The sequence below is a fragment of the Pipra filicauda genome, unplaced genomic scaffold (genome assembly GCF_003945595.2).
Source record: "Pipra filicauda isolate LSUMZ 115617 unplaced genomic scaffold, ASM394559v2 scaffold239_size1682155_pilon, whole genome shotgun sequence".
NCBI classification, from domain to species: Eukaryota; Metazoa; Chordata; class Aves; order Passeriformes; family Pipridae; genus Pipra; species Pipra filicauda.
This window is the reverse complement of record NW_024104353.1, coordinates 1,266,648-1,289,752: the sequence shown is the minus strand read 5'-3', so window position 1 is coordinate 1,289,752 and position 23,105 is coordinate 1,266,648. Positions and strand designations below refer to the sequence as shown.

Genomic DNA, 23,105 nt, shown 5'->3' with positions numbered 1-23,105 from the left:
CTGAGGGAGTTCACATGCAGCTCAATTTAGCAGCTGAGGGAGGCAAGCACCCCACGTGCAAGCTTCCCAAATGTGCACCCGTGTTTGTGTGGCATGAGCATCTCCACGAGGAACTGTTCATTCAGGACACACCTGCAACCTTGCTCCCTGCTAAGCAAGGAACTGCTTTTACAACAGACAACCTCCATCATCTGGAGGTTACCTTCCAGTTTCCCGGGAAAGCCTTGCTCAGATGGAGATATTGCATGTGGGATGCAGCCCCATTAATCTCTGCCACCCCAGCTTCCTCCTGCCTGAGCTGTTCCCCGTCATAGGAGGCTCCCTCTTCATTACACCCTTCCTCCCACGTGCAACAGGAACATAATAGCCCAGTTAAACCTGACCCTGGGTAAACACTGAACACAGACAACACAGTGCTCTGAAAGTCACCAGTTAATTCATCTTTCAGAAGCAGATTATTTCTGATGTGGAATGTTTGTTCCCATGCCCTCAAAACAGCAAGCTGGGGTTTATCATAACTCTGCAAGAAAGTTCTTCCTGAGAGAGTCACCCAAGAACTTGCACTGACACCGATGCCAATGTTCCAGGCAGAGTTGAAAGTGCTGCTGTAATTACAGGTGACTGTTGTATAAACTCCAGTTTTGGTTGCTCGTAACCTCATGTATAATTAATTGTTTTGGTTGAAAACTTCTCCAGTTGGATTTGGCCTTGGGCTAAACTCTTTCATTTTGGCTGAAATGGCTTGAATCTTTCCCAAGAATATGTTTAATGAAAAAGACTCCTTTGCCCCTGTTAAAAGGATCTTTTCGTAATTTACTGAAACGTTCTCACATCTCCATGCTTCTAAAAGCAATACCTTGAAATACTGGCAGACTTGACTGCTGTGAAACATGTCTCTTCATATTCTCAGGGTGAAAAAAGGATCACAATTTGGCTCTTTTCAGCCTCAGACATATATATATCCATATAACTTTGACTACCCTCAGTGCTGAGCAAGCTTGGTTCCCCCACTGTGCCAGACACACTGGTGAGGCAACACACACAGCATCCAACAGTGACCAAGGATGCTCCTGAGGCTACAGGGTGTGGTGGGGCTTTCACTGCAAACTTTTGTTGCCTTTTGGTTTTGTGTCCTTTGGTTGCAGGGTTTCTGAGGTACCAGGCCAGAAGAGAGCACTGAAGAAGCAGCTACTGAAAAGAGCCTGTGATCAGCCTGGCTACAGAGCAAGGTCTGACCTGCAGACAATGAACACAACCCTGGGTGCACAGGGAGCAGCAAGGACAAGTCAAAGTGTTCAAAAGTAGTTTAATAAATAGCTTCTGGCTACTCTGAAAACAGATAGAGGTGTCTCTACAGAGGTCTACTCTACAGAGACAGAGGTGGAAAAAATCAGTATGTGAACATTCATTAAAAAGAGCACAGCACAATGCAAGGGGCCTGAATACAATCTGCATGAACAACCTAAAGTTTCCTTCTGAACTTGAAACCTTATGACAGGCTAAAGACGTTGTACCCACTTTCAGAGGGGGCCAGTGATGTCTGGCCATGCAGAAAACAGGCAGAAAGCACATCTCACTGCAGAGAACAAACCCCAGAAACATGGGAAGTCCTGAGAATATGAATAGAAAAGTGAAAACTACTTCATTAAAATCTTTAAAAATGCAATAGAGTCCAGAGATGTCATTAGGAAAAAGAAACCCCAGCACTCATCTGCCTCTGAGCTAACTGGGAGAGCAAAACGGGCCCACTCCAACCGAGAAATTAAAACACTTACAGACAGTTCTTACTACTCTGTGAACATGAGTCAATACAAGTGAAAATGGTGCACAGATGGGCCAGCACAGAAGCAACAGAAGTGCCGTGATATTTACAAGGGGAAAAAAAAATCTTCCCTTACAAGTGTAAATATACCAGAGAAATCATCCGCTCGCAGCACAAACCAGGCTTTGATGTAGCAAACATTCCCACCAGGGACAGCACTGGCTCCGCCGGGAGGAGCAGGGATGGTAGACATTGCATCTGGAAGACAGTAGGCTCAAAGCACTGAGCTTTTCCACGGAGTCACAACACACACAAACACACCAGATGACATGGACCATTTTATAATCTTCATGCACCCAGCGGCAAAGGGCCGAGCACCATCCCCGGCCACGGAAAGATGCTAAGAAGGAAAGAACTGTGGTGAGTGTTGGCTCTAACAGCTGGAAACAGTACTGTGAGAGCCCCACCAGCCTAGGCTCTGATGCACCTCAGCCCAATCCAGCCCTCAGCCAGCTTAAAGACTCATGAATCTGTGTTCTGCACAGAACCAAGTAAGTGGCACCTGAAGTACTGTGTCCAGTTCTGGGGTCCTCAGCACAGGAAGGACCTGCAGGAGCAGGACCAGAGGAGGGCCATGAAGATAATCAGAGAGCTGGAACACCTCTCCTACAAAGACAGGATGAGAAAGCTGGGGTTGTTCTGCCTGGAGAAGAGAAGGATCCAGGGAGACCTTAGAGCACCTTCCAGTGCCTGAAGGGGCTACAAGAAAGATAGGGACAAACTTTTTAGCAGGGGCTGTTGCGATAGCACAAGGGGTAAAGGTTTTAACTGAAAGAGAGCTGATTTCCTCAACTGTAAGGAAAAGGTTTTTTCACAATGAGAGTGGTGAAACACTGGCACAGGTTGCCCAGACAGGTGGTAGATGCCCCACCCCTGGAGACATTCAAGGTCAGGTTGGATGGGACTCTTGAGACTTTGAGACACTTGATCTAGTTGAAGGTGTCCCTGCTCAGTGCAGGGGAGTTGGATTAGATGACCTTTAAAAGGTCCCTTCCAGCCTAAACCATTCTATGTTTTTGGGGTCCTTCAGCCTCTCCCAGAGCAACAATAACACACAGGGTCTCTTTCTCCAGCCTCTCACAGGTCACCCCATCAGTGCAAGATGCTCAGTTCACAGCACGGCCACGAGGCTGAGCTCTCTGGACTAATTACATTTCTCCCCACATGTCTTCCCCTCACCTGTAAAACTGCAATAACAATATTTACACTTCTGCAGTTGGCTCAAGATGCGGGAATGAAAACTTAATTATCATCAGTGCTATTTACCTGTGAGGAACAGCTCATGGCTTGACCACGGTGGGAATGAACGGAGCCCAAGGAGCCAGTGGGGCTCCCAGTGTGGAGTCACAGGAGACAGCACAAATCTCATCCCAGCAATAAAACAGTCTGGCAGCTTTGAACGGGAAGAAACAGCTTCCCCATCACTTATGAACCTGCTTACAGGGAATTATCACAGAATTTCATAATGGGTTTCCAAGCAGGTCAAGCAAACTCCTACCCATTCAGCTGCTCTGACCGCTGACTCCGCAGTGACACATGTACTTGTGATCTACAGGAAAACCATTTTTAAACAATAAATCCAGCTTTCCAAACCTCTCTCCTCCCCTGGGTCCCTCTAACAACTTTTGTGGGTTTGTGCTACATTGTCTCACTCTCCAAGACCTTTTTTTTCCCCAGTGTTGTGTGAAAGACCCAAGCACAGCAGGAGAAATTAATTAACTGAGCAGACAGCAATTCTGCCATCAAATGAACAAAATGAAAGAGTAACAGAGACTTACACTTATAGTCACCCCTAAGTGTTTCACATGACAACAGCAGGGAAAACACAGTCCAGACTGTTGTTTTAATGTTGATAATATTCCAAAATCCGCAGCGCTTACCAATTTCTCAGTGGAAATAAAACCTTTGACATCAGTGGGAATTCTGTCTGGGCATGAAAGTTGGTTGTTACATTATGATCCAGCAATAAGAGTCTGTTTTGATTGTAAGATCTTTAGCACCATTCCTTTCTAAGCCTGCCCAGAGCACCTGGGCTGACAAGCAGAGGACGAAACTTCAGTCAAATTGTGTTAGACCCGAATACATGTGTGCGCTCACGTGCTTTCTGCCAAGGCTTGTGCTAGCAAAGGATTGATTCTGTTCTCCACTAAGGGCAGAGTTTATACTTTGCTATCACCTCCCGGCAGCTGGAGGGCTGCCCGATGTGTCAGCCTGCTCTGCTGGAGAGCGTTGACTGTTTGCATCTCAGCGGGTTTGTTATTGCCACGTGCATCCCGCCCCGACTGGACAGAACAAGCCTGGTAATTTCCCCCAAACCCATAGAATATGGGAGGAGAGAAGGGGGGGGAGGAAGGTGTTATGATGACAGCAAGAGGGAAAAGAGTTAAAATGAAGACAGGAACAAAATTCAAAGCTACACGAGTGTAAGACAGCATCACTTCAGGCATATGTCAAAATAGTGTCAGATTTTTCTCTGTTCATTAAGTCAGCAGTTAAACACCCACCAGCTCTGCTTTTTGTTAGCCCTGGGGTTTTACTACACCTGGAGATCTACTCTGTGGCATCAGCAGTAGAAACAATAGGGTTTGTCAGCAAATAACCTCTTTCAAGAACAGGTTGAGTGACCCCTTCCACTCGTGTCACCGTAAGGGCCACCAGCAGGGGTCAGGTCACAAATTCCTTAAGGTGGAGACCAGCCCAAGCACAACAAAACTCATGGAAAAAGGGCCTGAATTTTATAGATTTTTTCCTAATTTTAAGTCACACATAACAGCACTTAATATACAGCCCCAGACTTTGATAAAAAGAAAATTATCCCCATAATACTAAGTTAAAAACATCAAATTCATATCTATCCAGCTAACGTGGTAGAGATCACCAGCCTGTGGTGAGCCTGAATGGTCCCAACAAGTGAACATCTGTGCACTGGTCTGAGAAGAACTTGCCCATCTCCAGCACTTGGGGTTGGGTTGTTAACTCTCTCACATTTACAGAAGAGTCACAGAGAAAAAAAAAAGACATATGAGCACTTTTTGACAGGGTTTTGAACCTGTAATAATATTTCATATAAAATCACTGCCCAATTACAAAATGTTACGACACAGTTAAAGAAAACCAAACAAACAATCTACACACAATAATTTAAGAATAATCCCCAACTTCTTTAGTTTTATAAGCGTTAGTTTCCTTTTTTTGTATATAACTTCTGTTATACTTAATGGAACATTTCCATTACAGGTAGAAGGATGAGTAAACAAGCAAACCCTTATTTACAAAAGAGGAATAACATTCTCCAAGAGAGACATTAGATTGAGAGGATGGTAATTTCCTAGGACTGTATTTAGATGAAAGAGTCTGGATTTTTTAGTGGTTTTGGCCTCAAAAGCCTTCCCAAAGGACACGTACAATTTAGCTGCGCTAAAAGTCTCCTCTAGGTTTAGAAGCCAAGAAGACAGTCATCTCTCTTCTCCAAGAGCCAGCATCCAGAATTTGGCAACAAACACACTTTCCTCCCAAGCAGTATCAGCCCTGAGTCATACCTGCTCTTTGCCATTATACCAGCCCAGCCACATAGATCACCCCTGTCCAGCCTGAGGGAAAATATCCCAAGCAGACACCTTGATTGCCCTGACACTACCTGTTCTGCACTCCAATTTCCACACTTCTCAGTCTGAATAAGGCTGCTTTTCATGCACTGTTTTATTACTGCAGGTAATACTGCACACTCTCAGAAACAGGAGCAAAGATTTTGGTGAAAGCAAGTTTGTTTGTCTGAGGGTTTGGGTTTTTTTCCTGTAAAAAAAAAAATTCTCCCCATTTGTAACTGTGCACGTTCCTCGCCAGCCCTCACCTCAGTCAGCCAAAAATCACATGAGGTCTTTCTGAAAAACTAAGTTCTGTGCAACAAAGTTATTAACTGCTGGGAAAGGCAGGAAAGCTTTTTTACAGCTGTTCATTGATCCACTGAACCTCACCTTACACTCTGCCTTTTGGATCCTGCAGACTTCTGGAGTAGGCTGAGTGAAAACAAAAACCTTGGCCAGAGCAGTTACACTGCTTCTTGAGACATGTTTTTTTTGGGTTCAGACCTCAGATTCTCAGCCAGCAACTTCTGTCCCTGGTGGAAAATTTAAAAAAAAAAAAAAAAAAAAAAAAAAAAAAAAAAAAAAAAAAAAAAAAAAAAAAAAAAAAAAAAAAAATCACCACACCAAAAAAACCCCATCAGGTTTTTCTGCTTTTCAGGAATCCAGAGAACAAATATGAGTTTCTAAGGCATTTGCAAAAGATGCAAATTGACCCCAATGCCCCAGCGTCCTTCCATCCGAGATAGGAGTTATTCTGATAAAATAAAGTCCCAACCATCTCTGCTTGCAAGTCCTGCCATCAGAAGGGCAGAGCAGCACCCAATTCTGAGTGTGCTCCCAGCCACACAGTGCTGGGAGGTGGGAGAGGAGCAGCCTGGCTGTGCCAGCTCCCATTCGGCACCGGGGCCCTCCTGGCTCCCTGCAAGGCACATGCCTGTGCACACGCAAGTCATGTCCCCACAAAAGGAGAGAGCCTGGTCCACCTGATGCTGAAGTCCCCATCACCAGTGCTTGAGTGTCCACAACCCTTGGAAACCTCTTACATGGGCACTACAGCTTGTGCCAGTTACTCCGGTTTCAAACGGGCACAAGTAAGCCTTGGTTTAGGCAATTGGCTGTCATACTGCAATGAGCAAGGTCAGAATTAATTTTCTCTATTTAATTTATGATTGAATAGTTTTGTTCTAAAACTGTACATGGATGCTTGGGGACCAGCAGGTGGATTTCATTGGCACATAAACCATACACAAGCAGTCCTGTTCGCGTTCCTGCATGCTCTCACAGGAGCACACCATTCCTCACACCCAGCCTGCTGCTTATCTTCCCTTCCTCTTTCCCTTCTAAATGGCACAGACAGCTGATGAAGAGCCAGGCACTCACCTTGACCCAGACTCGAAGCTCCATCAGACTTTCGCAGCAGGAACAGCGAGGTCTGAAATGAGAGGAAATGCTTGGCAGGTGCTCCCAGGGGACTGGCCAAAAATAAATGCACTCTCCAGTTAATTTCCATTTGAGTACTACTAACATTTCTCCCTTAAGAGTGCCGCTAAAGCATTTGATTTACACAAGGCGAGGCAGTCCTGTATTTGTTTGCAGCCACAGCGGCAGACCTAGCACACAACAGGCAACATTCAGAACCATTTTAACCACCTGTGTAAGGTGTCCGTGCTCCCCATACAGACAAGGGATCTTTTAGGGTGTGATTCGCTGTAATTAGGAACCTACCTCTCACCTTTGATTATAGCAGGAGTCTAGACATCTAATGTTGGCTGAGAAGTGACAGACTTGAAATAAGCTTGTACAAATATTCCCCAGTGCATCGGTTCCGCAAGGAACCAGACCGGAGGCTCTCTGGGAAAAGGGTTGTATAGCGAGCAGTGCTCGGCACTTGGCAGCGGTGAGCAGCAGGTGAGTCTGTTTACAGGGAGCTCTACTCAGGCGTGACTTGCACAAGGCAAGGCACCTCAGCCAGCACAGAGCGAAGCGGGCTGGGGGGGGAACCGAGCCCCGAAACCGCTTCCCTCCGCTCAGCTGCTGGCACTGAAGGAGGAAAGTCTGCTGGATCTCAGCTCTGGCGCAGGACCAGAGCCGGCAGCATGGCGACCCGCCAGCCCACTGCCCAGGAAAACACTCCTTCCTTCTCCACGGTGATGCAGCTGTGACAGAAGAGCCGGGGAATATCCCCGAGTCCAGTAGCCGCGGGCTACTGAGTGATGCAGACTGAGGGCTGCTTGTAGCTCTGCCATCTCATGCTGCTGCTTGCCTTTTTTTTTTTTTTTAAAGGAACCACTTGGATCATAACTTTAATCAAGACTTTAGAAAACGAGGCATCTAGAAAATTTGACCAGATGCATTCTAGCTTCATAAAGGAATTTAAAAGACCCCCAAAATCGCAATTTTTTTACTTAAAAAAGAATTGTATCTGGGAACAGGTCTATAAAACAATACCTCAGGCAGAAGACAGTCACAGGTGGAAACGTAATTCAGCCTCTGAAATTGCTCACTTTAAATGGTGTATTTTTGTTTTCCAGTTAACTGTGTGGTAAGGCTGTACATTGCTACATGACAGCTCGTTCTGCTTTTAAAACAGCAGCACTTCAGTAGCAGCTAAATTGATGCTTTTTATGTGTCCATCACTTACCGAGGGTAATTGATTAGTGCCTGTGAGGGGTTCTGAGATCTAACGGTTTACATGTTCTGAGCCTGCTAAATTATTTGAATAGATTTAGGAAGAAAAAGATTCTAAATCAGATTTTTGTGTGACCCAGCATTACCTTTTGTAATCAGTGTTTCCCCTGCCCATATATTTTGCTCGGATAGACAAAAGTGTGCTAAGCTGAGGGAGCAGACGTTCAAAGGCAGCAAAAAGAATTGAGCATGATACCTGTTAAAATATAATGGGAAGTGAGTATATTTTCCCACTGAAAGTTTCTCCGATGGCTGTTTATTCCACTTTTTAAGGTTACAGCTTTAATCTAGCTCAAGAGAAGAAAATGGAAAGGTCATAGCTCCGTGGAGCTTGGAGGAAAGCGATTCAACAGGAAGGCAGCAGTGCAGCCCTGGGCAACATGTTCGAGGCTCCAGCCTCCCAACACATCCTCTGTGGTAAAACTGGAAGCATTTAAGCCTCGGCTGCCTTAAACACCGCCCGAACCAAGAATAGCCCGGGCTCCTGGGCACAGGTCAGGCGATGCTGAGTCACTTGCTGGCCAGGCCCCAGGCTCTCCAGCTGCCTTGGGCTCGGCCTCCCTTAAAGACACAACTTGTGCCTGCTGCACACATCCCCAGCTCCAGCTGGGCATGACCAGCCAGGGATGGCACCCTCGGATGTCGGGAAGTTTATAGACAGATGCATTATTCCAGTATGAATTCCTGGTTCGTACCGCCCTATTTCCCTCCAGCTTCGGAGCTCAGCACTGCTGCTGCCTTCCTGCCCATTCAGTGCTACATTCACACATCTCTTTGTAATTATGAATCAACTCACAGGCAGCGGTGCGCACCCGGGCTCACACAGAATGGCAAACAATGTACTGTCACGGGTTGCATCAGCTGCACGATGCTCTCTCATGCCTTCAGGCTTGCTAAAGCTGATCCAACGCTAATATAATAATAGCCTTTTTACCCGCCTCCTCCCCCAACAATTACCAGAGGCTTGGAAAGCCATTGAAATGCAAATAGCACATGGAGAGGTTATTGGGGAACCAGGCTGGGAAGGTACAAATGGTGTCCTGCTAGTTTCCTTTAATTTGACTCAAACGGGACTGTAATCCCGAGTTTCTCTTTGTATAAACAGGGCGAGAGGCAATATTGTGAATGTACAAATGTCCTTGTGTAGCAGCTGAACTGCACCTTCTCCAGCATCGCTTCTCTGTATCTGGGATCCCTGTAACTCCCCTTAGTTGCTGCAGCAGCAGAGAGAATTGCACAGCACAGAAGCATCTGCAGCTGCGATGGCACGACACGAGCGTGCCCAGCTATATTAACTCACCGAAACCCACACCCAGACCTTCCCCCCGGAACGCTGGCGGAAGGCAAGGCATTGGGGAGCCTGCAGTTTGCTGTGTGGCCATAGAGGAAAGTCACCAATACAGGATCCCTCTCCCTGTTATCCCACCGCATGCTCCGACCCAGGCACTTCTAAGGAGGACACTAACTCCCCTGTGGCTGGAGCAGCAGGGCGCAGCGCTGTCTCCCAGCTGCTGTGAGGTGGCGTGGGACTGGGATAACCCAGACACTTCTTCAGGCTCTCAGTCCCCACTAAAGCTTCAGGAATTCCTCCACAAAATAGGCTGCGTCCTCAGCCCCTCTTCTGTAGCAAAACAACCTATAAGTATCACAAAGAAGATATTTACCGTGCTATTATAAAATTCCCTACCCCCGTTCAAAAGACCTATAGAGAAGAGGGTCCAACACTTGGTGCACAAGGGGCAGCTTGTTTCCTTTGGCGAAGAGTCGGCTGAGGGAAGGTATAACGGCAGTTTACGGCTACTCAAGGGCAGTTATTAAGATGACAAAGTCAACACAGCTGGGGGTGATGGTCAATGGGAAGGGCAGACTGGACCCAGGAGAATTTTCCTCACAAGGCAGTGGGGCGGCACGGCCGTTGGTCACCCAGGGAGGCGGGGCAGCGTTCAGAGGTTTTCGATTGATGTAACCTGGTCTCCGTGGGTCCCGCTCCGAGGGGGCCATTGGGCTGGAGACCTCCAGAGGTCGCTTCCAGCCAACAATTCCATGGCTACGTAACCTCCACGTTAAACATTTGGCATTAAAGGGTGAAACTGCAACAGCTCCTTCCCCCGTATTTTCCCTGGAGCGACGCAGAGCACACGCGCAGGCACCATCGCTCCATCCCTGCACCTCTGCCACTGCCCAGCTGGAACACGCGGCTCCCGCAGCTCCGGGGTCCCGCCCACGGGCACACGGGGCTCCCCAAACCCCGGGGGTGCTGCCGCAGGTCCCCCGCCGCCCATCACATCCCGGCAGCAGCAGCAATCCCAACCCCTCCCTGGTTCCCTGCGCGTCTTCCCATCGCTATCTGCCGCGGGGAGTCTCCCCGCTCGGATGAGCAGATGCGGAGCAGCCCCGCACACGCCCGGCGGGAGGGTGCGCGATTTCCCCGCGAGGGGAAGAGGCGGGCGGGTGCCGGGGCTCAGCGATCCGCCGGGGGGGCCGCGGGGACTCCGCGGAGTCTCCCCCTCGCCGTGGCGGGGCCGGCGGGAGGAGCGGGGGGCGGCGGCGCCGAACGCCCGCCCATCCCCGGCGCGTCCCGCCCCGGCGGAGTCGGGAGCCGAGCCCGCGGCAGACGCAGCCCCGCCGCGCCATGGCCGGCCGCCGCCTCCTGGGGCTGCTCCTGGCCCTGTCGGCGCTGCTGGGCGCAGGTAGGGCACGGCCCGGCCGCGGGCACCGCGGGGCGGCGGCGGGAGGGGGCGGCCCGGGGGGAAGGGGGGCCCCGGGGGGCGCGGCGCGGGTGGTTTGCGCATGATCGCGGCGTCGGGCCCGGCCCAGGCCCGGCGGACCCCCCGCCCCCCGCCCGGGGTACCCCGGCGGGATGAACCCCCGGGGGACGCGGGGGTCGCACCCACGCACCCACACCCCCATCCCCGCCGCGGGGGTTTCTCGCGGGGGATGCTTTCCCCGGCAGCGCGCTGCCTCCCCCCGGGGTCTCACGGGGCCGCGGAGATGCGCCCCGAGGAGGGTCCTCGGCTGGGAGGATGCACCCCCGGGGGATCGCCCCGGGTAGGGGGTCTGCACCCCCCGGGCCCCGCCCTGCGCCCTGCACCCCGACTCCGCAGCGGATGGCGGGGTGCCAGCCTGTGCATGGGGCCGGGCCACAGACGATCCGTGTCCCTTGTCCTTCTCCCGACCCCCACCCTGGGCTCTGCCCGCCCCCGCCGACCCTGCCTCTGTCCCCCCTGCTCGCCATGGGGCCGGTCCCGCACCGGTACCCACAGGTAGGGCGGCTCCAGCCCGGCGTTATGTGTCAGTGATGATGACGAACACATCTCGGAGCGCAGCGTCTGCCTCCGGGTGACAGTGTCACAGCGGTGCTTAGAATGTGCGATGCTGCAGGTATAAAGCGCTGGAGCAGCCTGGGGCTCAGCTAATCCCAAGCAGAGGGATTCATGGAGTCATCGGGAAAGGAGTTTGGGTCTGTCTCTGTGCTCACTGAGCTGTTGGATTAGCGGATTCTCTGTGTGACCCAAATTTGTCGGGCTGCTGGTTGTATCCTCACTCTTTTTTAGTCCCACTGTTATTTCTGCAGATCAGAATAGCCTAACCCAGAAATCAGTCCCAGCTGAACAGCAACTAGGAAGATAGGGGAAAAAATACCCTTTATTTTCGGGGGGGGGAGGAGGGCGAGGGAGGAATTAAAATCAATGCAAAGCTCACCACAACTCTTTGTTTCCTTAAAAAAAAAGGTATTCTTAAAAAGCTGTTTGTGTAAATAGAAAAAAAAAAGGCCCTTTTAAAGGTTATTCAGAGAAAATAAGAGGCAGTTATGTAAAAGGCCTCGGGAAAGTTTTTCTAAAAAAGACCCCTGCTATTAGCCAGGAGGCACCTGGCAAACACAGGCTGGTTAGAGGGTATCATCAAAGTGAATAGTGAACTGAACCCCAAACAGCTTTTGCTGTTGGACTAGATTAGGTTTTCCATGAGTCAGTCTGGAATTAGTCTCAGTTTGTGTTTGGTACTTACCTGCTCGTGCACCTGGAAGGGTAACAGCGTGGTACAGAGTTGCTTATGCTGACCAGATTAGCGGCTGCATTTTTAATTGGTGGATATCAGATTGACAGGCTGAGCTGAGACTGTGCATAAAGTCCTGATTTATGTTAAAATAGTAAAAAAGTCTGCTTAGTCAACACTAAAGCTATTTGTATTCTCGGCTCTTTGCAATGTGGGCAAACAAAAATGCTGTTCTGTTTCATTTTGGAGCTCTGGGCTGCAGGGTCCAGCTCTTAAATATCCTTGGCTGTGTTTGTATCAAAATGAATTTCACTGAAACGTCCATAAATCATTCTTGCCAGCGTGAGGCTTCACAGGTAATTGAACAACATTAAGTTCGTCTCCTCTCTAAGCTGCTTTAAATTGCCTCTCCATGGCAATCATTGTATAAGGGTAAGCGGGCTCTGGGCTTGCCACCACTCCTGTGCAGAGCTCTGCCGACACGGGACACACGGACCCGAGGGCCTGGTGCACGGCTTCAGTCTTTCCACGTGGTCTCTGGTTCCTCCCCCGGTGTGTCGGTACCCGGTAGTGGTTCTCCCAACTCGTGGGTGGGTGCTTGCTCCTTCCTCTCTCTCTCTCCCAAACGTGTTGGAGCAGCTTTGCAGCTCCCTGTCAGAGGCTTGGGAGCCCTTCCCCACCTGAGTACTCAAGTGGCCTTTCAGGTACCAGTCCAAACTCCCTGCCATCATCCTGTACCCATAGGAAAAAAACAGGTGGTGGGAAGGCAGTGGGTTTCTGAGGCAGGACTTTGTATCCCATCTCCTCAGTAGAGCATCAATAGAGATCACACTTCTTCATAGCCTCTATTCCCTGGCTTTTCTTTTGGCTGCTTGTCCTGAAACAGTTGCTTTAGCACTGCCCAAGGTGGGTGGTGGGCAGCCCAGTCTCTTGCAAGCTTGAAGGTTTACAAATTACCAAGAACTAATGATAACAAACAACAAAATTGGTACTTAGCATGATTCCTGTGGCTGGGATCTGGATCCACCACTGACACAATACTGACGTGTCTTGTCTGTGCCTGTCCAGTAAAGCAGGAACAAACTCCACTTTTTAATTGAGAAAAAAAGGGGTTTGGTTTCTCTTTGATCAAATTCCACTGCATTTCCCTCACTCGTGACTGTGTGCTTCAGCACCAGGTGGACTATTGGGCACAGCTATGCTGATCAGTCTGAGCCTCCAAGCTCCTGTGCTCCCTCTGTTCCACAACCAATCTGGCTGCGGGTGCAGTGCTGGAAACAGGCATCGCTAACAGGGCACCAAACTGTTTCCCAGTGCCACTCAACTCTGGCTTATTCCCACAGTGTGGTTGGGGCAGAAGCATTAAAGTATTTTGAGGCGGTGGAGGAAACCAAACACCCTGCAAAACCTCTTTGCTGCAGCCAGAGGCAAACATTCCCTATGCCAGCATGTTGCATGATGTTTTAAATGCACAGATCTGTGGCTTTTCCAGAAAAGTAGTTATGTTTGTCATCCAAGGTTAGCCTCATACTTGTGCAAAACAGTAAGACAGTGAAGCAAGGAATTTTCCGCAGTTGTTTTGTTTCCCTTCTCCTGTCCTCACTCTCGTGATAAGCCAGTACAGAAGTTCATTGATGCGTTTTCATGGAAAGACGACAAATTAGACATCTGAGGTCAGTGTTCTTGCAGGGAGCACAAGGTTACCTTTGCAGGACAGGCAGAAGGGGCACGTACAGGATTTTATGCTTTATGTTGTGTGAGAAAAGATTGGAGAAAAGCTTCACGTTACAAACCGGAGACAGGAGCAGTTGGGCGTGTCCTCCAAAGTTGCCGTCTCAGCAGTGACGAGCCACTCTTCGTGTTGTCACCTGTCTTCATAGACAGCATCTCACAGATCACCTCTCCTCTCGAGTGTGACTACAGTATCCCACCAGCAATTACAATAATTACTTAAATGTGAAAGTAATACCAGACAGTATAATTAGCTATATATAACTGTTACACAGATGGCTGCAGTCACTGCAGGCGCCTCCTCTGGGCTGGCTTGGCATGACGGTGCCCAGCTGAGAGCATGGAGAAAGCAGAAAGGAGCCATCTCTTTCCCAGGTGTTTTTTTAGGTGTCCAGACTCTGCAGTGGGCAGCCATGGATGCAGTTGGCAGAAAAGGGGGTGCTGGTGCCAAGTGACCCTCCATCTCTGTGCCCATCGCTTGCCAGGGTCACTCACCAGAGATGTACTGGGAGAGTTTCAGGGAGGAATTATTTGGAGTAGAAGATAAAGGCTTGGTTTGGTGTTGTTGGCAAAACTGAAGGAGATAGCAGCATTGTGTAAAGCTGCTAAAAATCTTTATTATAATACATTATTATGTTATTAAAGTTATAATTATTAGGTATCAGCAGCGAGTCAAAGTAATACATTTAAAGTATAATTTTTACTTTGATAGTGTCTTTAGCGCATATGACAAAGCAGGAGAAGCCAAATTGGTTTTCTTAAAAATTATCTCTGATCTTTGAACAAATATGCATTAATTAAATGTGCCATGCCCAGATATTTGTGTACATAGCTATGGAAATAATTAATTTTCATACTTCTGCTTGTATTTTGAAGTTTTTTCTTCTATCAGCCTAGTGATGTCTGTGCTCGGAAATGGCTGTTTAACTCTTGGGATTTTTTTCCCCTCTACAAAAATGTGATTTTTTTCCTTACATCTGTTGCAACCATTTCAGCCCTTAAAGCACATAAAACAGAAGTGTCTATTGATCTCCTGAGTTGACTGGAATAAACTTTTAGCACTGCTTGGTTTAAAAACAAATTTGTTTCTCCTTGGAAAAATATGTCTCGGAGGTTTAAGGCATTGACTTTACAATTAACTAAAGGAAAAACTGGGGTTTTATTAGACAGTGCTTCTGAAGCCACTCTAATAACAAAACATATGTTTAATAAACTACATAACGTTGATGGCAAGGCGAAAAGCTTTGCAATAATTCCTTTGTAATCCGATTGAAATTCACGATCGGTGGAAGAGCTTGAATAGAGGAAAAATGGGAGAAGACAAACGTGGCACATCAAAACGCAGAACATGAAAGGACTTTGAAAAGGAGACTTCAAAGTTGGGGATCCAGATGCTGGAGTCACTAGCTGTGATTTGGGATGTGGGCACGGGAACGTGATTTCTGAGGGAGCAGTGCTTTTGAGGAGGAAACAGAAAGTCCTGATACAAGCCCGTCAGCTGTGGCAAAGAGAGAGGAGAACACTGCCTGTACACTCACAGGGATTTCAGTGGAGTTGTTCAGGGTCAGATTTGGGTTTGATCTGAGAGCTCAGCCTGCTGGCACGATGGGGATGAAGTTAATGCTAATGCAGATTTACAAAACTGCCTTGCAGTGACTCCAAAATCCTTTTTCATTGCTTTTCAACCTTGTCTAGGAAACACAGAAACTTATTGTGGAAGGAGAACTGGGGCCACAGGCAGAAAGCTGATGCTGAGTGTGAGCTCCTCTTCCCTGAGATACCCAACCACAGGAGCAGCACCTTCAGGGAAGGAGATGGCCAAGTTTCTGTAGGGATCCAGTGCTGTCACAGCACGTATGTGTAAAACAGCCAAAACAAGCAAAACCAGAGGCCTTGGCAGGATTTTGGAGGCAGTGGCTCAGACAGGGAAGAGGGACGCTGGGAACAGCATCTCTCTGTTGTTGGAAGGCTCCACAGGCTGGCACAGGGTTGGCTCCAGGAAACAAAGTGCTGGGAAAAGAGAGCTGCTCAGCATTTTGCTTGCCCTTTGAAATGCACTATTTGCCCATGCGCAAAGAAGTCTGGGTAGAAAGAACTTGTCAAAGTTGGAATAATCTTACTGAAATCCCACTTCAGAAGGATGTGCTCCAGGTTGGGTGTTTAGGGATAACCACAGCCCTGGCTCTGGGAAGGCAAGAGGCAAAAGCTGAACATCCAGAAGATGTTTCCAGCCCCAGCTGTGAGCGGCAAAGGAGGTGCTCATGCTGCACAAGAGATGTTAGATATGTGATAAGATTTTGAACAGCATAATAACCTATGACCATAAAGCATTGTGTGCTGTCAAAAGTGTGCTTTAGGAGTAGGAGCTTGGGGAAAATCTCTGTGTCAGATTTCTGTATGATCTCCATGTGGGATGAAAGCAAGCAGCTTGGTGGAACATGAATCTCTGTGGTGACCAACCACCTCCATTCAGGTGTCCCTGCTACTGCAGGACTTGGGACATCTTTCCAGACAATAAAATCTGAGCTAAGCTAATACCAGACTAATGTAGAGTACCTCTACCTAAATTTGGAGAAAAAACCTTCCCAGGTCCCATCCTGCCATCTGGCACATAGCCTTCCTCTTGGAGCTTTGCATAATTTCCATTACAGAGACTGAAGAGGTAGGCAGACCCAGAATTGGTGAAACTTCCCCTTTGCCCAGCACATTTTCCCACCCTGGAAGTTCTTTTGGCTAGATAATCACAGAAAGAATCAATTAGGTTGGAAAAGACCTCTGAGATCACTGAGTCCAGCCTTTCACTGACCACAGCCGTGTCAATTAGACCACAGCACTAAGTGCCTCATCCAGTCTTTTCTTAAACACCTCCAGGGACTGTGAGTCCAGCAGCTCTCGGGGGGGAGGGGGGGCAGTCCAATGTTTAACCACCCTTTCTGTGAAGCAATTCCTCCTCATTTCCGAACTAAAATCCCCATGCACCTTGATGCCAATGCAGCACTGGGCATAAGAGATTGCATCCCCCCAAACACAAAGCATCCCATTCAGTGTGATGCTTCCAGCTGGTGCAAGCCTGCCCTGAGTCCCCACTCACCCCCAGGCAAATCCCTGCTTTGTGACCCAGCCACAGCCTGGGTTCTGCCCCAGGAGCTTCATCTGGGGTGGGTGTTCAGCCTGGCCCTGCTCACTGAGCACCAGCTACTGCTGCTGGTGACAGACTGTCTCACACTCTGTCAAGAGACACTGAGCCCATGCCATGCAGTTTCTGTGTAATATTTGCCAGGAAACTGGAATTTGTTATTTCCACTGGACACCACTAAGCTTTGAGCTCATCGGTCCTTTTAAAAGCAGCCACAGCTCCCCAAATGTGTCTTTGGCCTCATGCAGAAAATCGAGCATTTTTAATTGAGGTTAAACATATATTTGAAAAGAAAGTGTATTCCTTCTTTCTTTTTTGTAATGATGGTCTTAACTGAGTGAACTATATAGATACTTTCACAGAGAAAATCTGAGAGCCACAACACTTGAATTAAAGTAACAGTTTACAAACAGTTGGGTTTGTAAGTGTTGGTGCTATTTCCTCCACAAGTAGGGTCAGAGAGAGCAAGAGACCTGTTAGTGGATTTCTCTTTCAACTCAGGGAGCTCCTAGTTTTATGTTTAAATTATTTCATGCTCCATCAATAGCACAGGGTGCTCTGATTATACAGCACTTGTTCCCTTGGTGATAGGGACACAGCCTGTGCTGGGTACAGGAGATAGCAAAAGCTGGATAAACACCCCAAACTCCACTTCTCAGGGGCTTCTCCAAAGTGCTCTATGAAAGCAAGGAACCAAACTCATGTTATTGAAAATGAGCTTGTGCAAAAGGCTGAGGGATGTGGCACAGCTTCCCTCTCTGTGGGCGAGCCAAGAGGGGTGGTCTCACAGCTGCTGGCTGGGTGGTTAAAAATCACCACCAGTTCCTGCACCACCTGCTCAAAATTATCTCCAGCAGATCTCTGCTGCTGCCTCCTATTTGGTGGGTGCAGCCCCCTACCCTGCTGTCTCTCCATGCTGGCTCCTTCCCATGGCAGCACTGCCTGGATCTGGGATGCTCTGGGAGCAGCAGAGCCAAATGACCCAGAACAGGGGGAGAGCAGGAGTGAGGGAGGAGGAGGAGGAGGGTACAGACAGCAAGCAGCAGGGGCTGGAGTCTCAACTACCCCCCACCTGACCCAGATACCCTATGCTTGCACGGGAAGGTGCTGTGGGAAGGCAGGGATGCAGGGACAGCACAGCCAGGCGGGAGCCCCACAGTGCAGCTGTGGTGACAGGGCAGACAGATGCCCTCAGCCAGAGGAGAAGGCTGAGCCCCCCATGCTCTCCCAGAGCCTCCCTCCATCTGTCAGCATTGCCCAAGTCTTCATTCCCACTATTGCTCTGCTTCTGAGTAGCACGGTATGACAGGAGCATCACATCCCAAGTGATGAACCAGCATTTTTACCACACAATTCCCTATTTACCTACTTTTAACTACAGCATCTTCTCTTGATCTTTATCTGATGAGAACAATCTTTTTCCATGGGGAATCAGGTGATAAGGATTTAATCTCTCGCTTCAGTTTTCTCTGGGCTCCTACATCACAGACTTTGTCATCAGTTGTTCTGCACTGGGTTATGAACAAAATGCTTTCATGACAATTTTTTGTCTGGTTGATAAACAGGCATATTTGGCCCTAGGCAAATTCATAGACATTATTTAATGTGTAAGCAGAAATCAAGTGACTAAAATGTGAACGTACATCATAATCTTTCTAGGTGGACAGCAGGCAGGAAAACATGGAAGCAGCTGTTATAGTTTAATCCCAGCTTGCAACTCAGCCCCACGCAGTTGCTCACTCACTTTCCCCATATTGGGATAGGGAAGAGAATCAGAAAGGCAAAAGTGAGAAAACTTGTGGGTTGAGATAGACACTTCGTAGGTAAAGCAAAAGCCACATGCACAAGCAAAGCAAACAAGGTATTCATTCACCCTTTCCCCAGGACAGGCAGGTGTTCAGCCATCCCCAGGACAGCAGGGCTCTATCCCATGTAATGATGACTTGGGAAGACAAACACCATCAGTCCAAGTGTACCCCACTTCCTTCTCCCCAGCTTTATATGCTGAGCATGACCCATATGTTCTGGGATATCCCTTGGGTAGCTGGGGTCAGCTCTCCCAGCTGTGTCCCCTCCCAACTCCTTTGCACTCCCAGCCCCTTGCTGGTAGGGTGGAGTGAGGAGCAGAAAAGGCCTTGGCTCTGCATAGGGACTGTTCAGTGATAATGAAAACAGCCCTGAGTTATCAGCAGTGTTCTCAGAACAAACCCAAACCACAGTCCCATACTAGCTGCTGTAAAGAAAATTAGCTCTATCCCTGCACAAACCAGCACACCCCCAGTTTTCAGCCCTGCACCCACGCTTATAGGAGGAAAAGGAACTTGCTGAGTTTTTTGACCTTGTCTCAGAATCACAAACCAAGTGAGTTGGGGCCAGTGTTTCCCACCCTATACCTGATAAGGCTGGGTAAAAGCTGGAGGCAGCACACTTGGGCACAGGACGTGCCAAGGCTGCTCCCAAAGTGGTGTGATATCCTGCCTTGTGCTCCTGAGCTGTCTTTCCCAGGCAGGACTGGTTCTCAGCAGCACTGGATTGGACCATGCCTGTCTAGGGGGAAAACAGGCTGATGCCTGCTTAGCAGCAGGGTCACAGCACCTCCACATCTCCCCTTCCCTTGCTGCCAGAGCAGTAATCCAGCTATCCAGCAGACACCTGCAGAGTGCATCTGGCAGGGACAAACCTGAACCCAGGGTGACACTGTTGTTTTTTCCATCATTGAAAAAGTCACCTTTAACCACTCTCTATGCTGTGCAGTGGGGTCAGTGCTAATTTCCCCTCTGCCACTTGCAAAGTGGTTGGTGCCTGGGAATAAAAAGATTATGCTGTCCACATCCTTTTCCCTTTGGGTACAATAAATTTTTCTTTCTTAAAAAAATCCCAAACAAACAGCAAAAAAGTGAAAAGGAAAAACAACTCCCTTTCTCATCAGATGCACCTCTGAGGTATTGAGAGTTACCTGGCACATTTTCCCAGAGTCCCAAAGAGGGCCAGAGGTTTGCAGAGCTCCTGTGAGAGCTGGCACAGCCTGAGCTCCCCTTGCCCTCCTTAGTCCTTGGCTGGAATGTCTCAGTACCCAGCCCAGGCACAGAAAGCTGAGCATCATCCCATCCTCATCACAGGTACAACTGGGCTCAAGCATTCCCCAGAAGGGGAGGAACCTTAAATATTTGTGCTCCAAACTTTTCAGCCTTTTGCTCCTGATGCAATTCATCTGGGACTAATTGAAAGCAGGTTTTGGCAGTGGCTCTGCTGTGGTAGAGCCCTCTCCGACACAAACCTCAAAAAACAGTTACCATAATAAAGTTGCTTAGAAAACATCACCCAGTCTGTGTGCAGAGATGGCAGAGTGCCCTGGAAACCTGGAAAGCTTTGAGTGCTGATGCTGAAAAAAAACTGTTTCGATTGGCATCTTGTGCTTTGCCAGAGCAGGGCTACCTGCTCTCTGACCATGCTGGGATGGAAGAGATGGTGAAACGTTTGTTTCATGTGGGGTTAGAGAGAGGGCGGTGCTGTGGAGCCAGAGATGGGGCAGACCTGGCCAGTGGCTGCTGGTCTGGGGCATTTCAAGGGAAACCCCCACGTGAAGCCTTTCCTGGCTGTGGTTGTGACACCCTTTGCTTTTCCCTCTGAGCTGTTGAGAGTCGCTGCCGGCACCCAGAGGTGTTTGTCTCTCTGTGGTAGGGGGACTCCTCTGGCTGGTTGCTTTTGTGGAATCTGGGGTGCATAAATGGGTCAGGGGCTTGCTGGTCTCCCTTGGAGCTGAGGGCTCCAGTCCAGCAGCCTCTCAGGGATCAGACACCTTCATCCAGCAGATCAGCTCAGTGGTCTCTGCACAGAGCTTGCTGGTGAGGGTGATGTGATGCATCCATACTCCTCCTTAGGATTGTCCCCAAAGGGTGGGGTGGGAATCACATTAAAGGTGATGCAAGGGCCCTTCACTGTGCCACAAACACGGGGGCTGCAGCCCGTGCCCAACCAGCCTGCAATGACAGGATGGTCCCCAGGCACTGGGGCTCCTCCATGGCCCTGCTGCTGTTACACCAACCCCTGTCACACTGCGTGGCAGTGGCTGACGGGCCATGACCTGTGGTGCAGGCCCTGGGATGGGCACCCCCCCAGACAGATGTTGTGTGGCTGCCCACGGGCACTCAGTACGTCAGCCCAGGATTAGGGTGTCTCCAGCAGAGCCGCAGTGTCTCGTGGCCAGCTGGTGCCTGCAGGCCCCCCCCCCCCCAGCTTTAGCTCCGTGACACACCGACACAGAGTTTGCTCTGTCACAGACTGGGATGTGGAGAAAGACCTCTTTGCCATGCTCCTGCAGGCTCCGAGCTGGCAGCCCCACGCTGGCTGGAAAATCAAAATCAAGTGGCAGCAACTGAGCCACTCTGCCAATAGCCTTTCTTGTCTTGTCTTTTTAATAAAATGTGGAAATACAGTAATTGCCACCAGCTTGAGTGGGACTGGAAGAATCAAGTAAAAGAGAAACACTGAGATAAAGGAGTATGTTGGGATGAGAGTTCAGCATGAAGAAACACCTCTGGACTGAGGGTGCTTTCTGCCCCTTTGGGAGCCATCTGGGTGTGGGTGGAGGCTGTTGGTTTTGGTGGTGGAGGCTGTTGGGTTTGGTGGTGGAGGCTGTTGGGTTTGGTGGTGGAGGCTGTTGGGTTTGGTGGTGGAGGCTGGTGGGTTTGGTGGCGGGAGCTGCCGTTGGTTAAAGAAGGACGATGCTGGGGAATGACCAACCTGCTGGCAAAGGTCATCCTCCTGCAGACAGGTCTGGAGCAGGGGATCTGCTCACGTGGCAGTATTCAAGAAGAAGAGGCCAGCACTGGTCCTTAGCCCTCAGCTTTCAGGATTTCCTTGCAGCCTCCATGGTACATACAGCGGGCTCTCTGAGCCGGTTACCAGATGCAGCTGTTGGGAAAGAGAAGTCGAGGGCGCTTCCCTCTGGGGTTTTAAATCTTGCTGTGGAGGAGTGAGAAAGGCTGTGCGAGATGGCAGCAGATGAGAAACTCCTCCCTGCTGTGTTTTTTGTCTGGTCTCTGCAGAGGGACCTGCTGGCAGCTCCTGGTGTGGCCGTGGCAGCAGAGGCTGAGCCACTGGCTGCTCTCCCGGGGCTGTGGGACACAGCAGGGCATGAGGGGTGGTGCTGCTTCTTCAGGTGCTTTGGAAGCAGCCTGGAGGTCTGTCCTTTCACCCCAGGTGGGGAGAAAATGTGCTCAGAGCTTTGTGCAGCCTTCAGCAGGGTGCAGGGTGGATGGGCACTGTGTCCCCTGAAGGTCCAGCCCCTGGCAGGGCAGCTCCCAGCGAGGGCTCACCTGCTCACCAAGGAGGCCTTTTGGCCTGGCCCCACCTCATGGTGCTGCTGGTGTCCGCTGAGGAGCCTGGAGCCCACCAGATGCAGACTGGTTTTGCTGGTCGCATTTTCCTCACCAGCTCCATCACTCCTGCTGGCTGTAGAGTGTATCGTGTGCTGCCACCGAATAATTTAAATTATTCCAAGCAAGCCTTGAAATCAAATTCCAACAGACACCTGCTTTTCATCCGGCTGCCCCGGCGTGCAGAACCTCAGCGTTGTGCTGTGGCTCAGAGCCCAGGCGAGGTGTATTGCCCTGAGCTGCAGCCAGCAGAGCTCACACTGGGGCCACACTGCCTGTCCTGCCCCGTCCCAGGTGCCCAGTCAGAGGACAGGGCAGAACTGGGATTCTTGTGGAGCTGAGATTCCCGTGGGGATCTGTCAGCAGGGAGGGCAGCGTAGGTGATGGAGCCAGCATGGGTCAGGGCAGCAGCGCCATGGCTGTAGCAGAGGCTTTTAGGCATTTCTGTTAATAGGTTTCAAACACAACCACTGTCAGTCCCTCCACAAAGAGAAAGTCTTCATTATGCAAATTCTCATCTTAAAGCTTTATTCATGTGCTTCCTGGCAGGCTTTCCTTTAATCTCAAGAGCGAGATTGCTTAGAATTACCATATACCCTTGTTAATTGCATTAAAAAAAAAAAATTCAGCAGAGGTTGTTTTTGCCATAATCAAGAGCGATTTTTGATTAGTACTTCTGGAAATCAAAATGTTTCGCTGGGAATAGAGAACAAGGACAGCAGCATTCCCTCATCCCCCACGAGAAGCAGGGGTCATCCCAGCCAGGGGCT

At 49.5% G+C, this 23,105-nt stretch overlaps 1 protein-coding gene across 2 annotated transcripts in view; it reads left to right on the top strand.

The window, feature by feature from the left end:
• The first annotated feature begins 10,679 nt into the window (after window positions 1-10,679).
• CD99L2 (CD99 molecule like 2) overlaps window positions 10,680-23,105 on the top strand; it is a 32,122-nt gene continuing 19,696 nt past the window's right edge. For both annotated transcript variants that reach the window (XM_039381729.1, XM_027716487.2), the window contains exon 1: window positions 10,680-10,784. In XM_039381729.1, coding sequence (XP_039237663.1) covers window positions 10,727-10,784 — 58 coding nt within the window. In that variant the 5' untranslated portion in view covers window positions 10,680-10,726. The remainder of the gene's footprint in view (window positions 10,785-23,105) is intronic.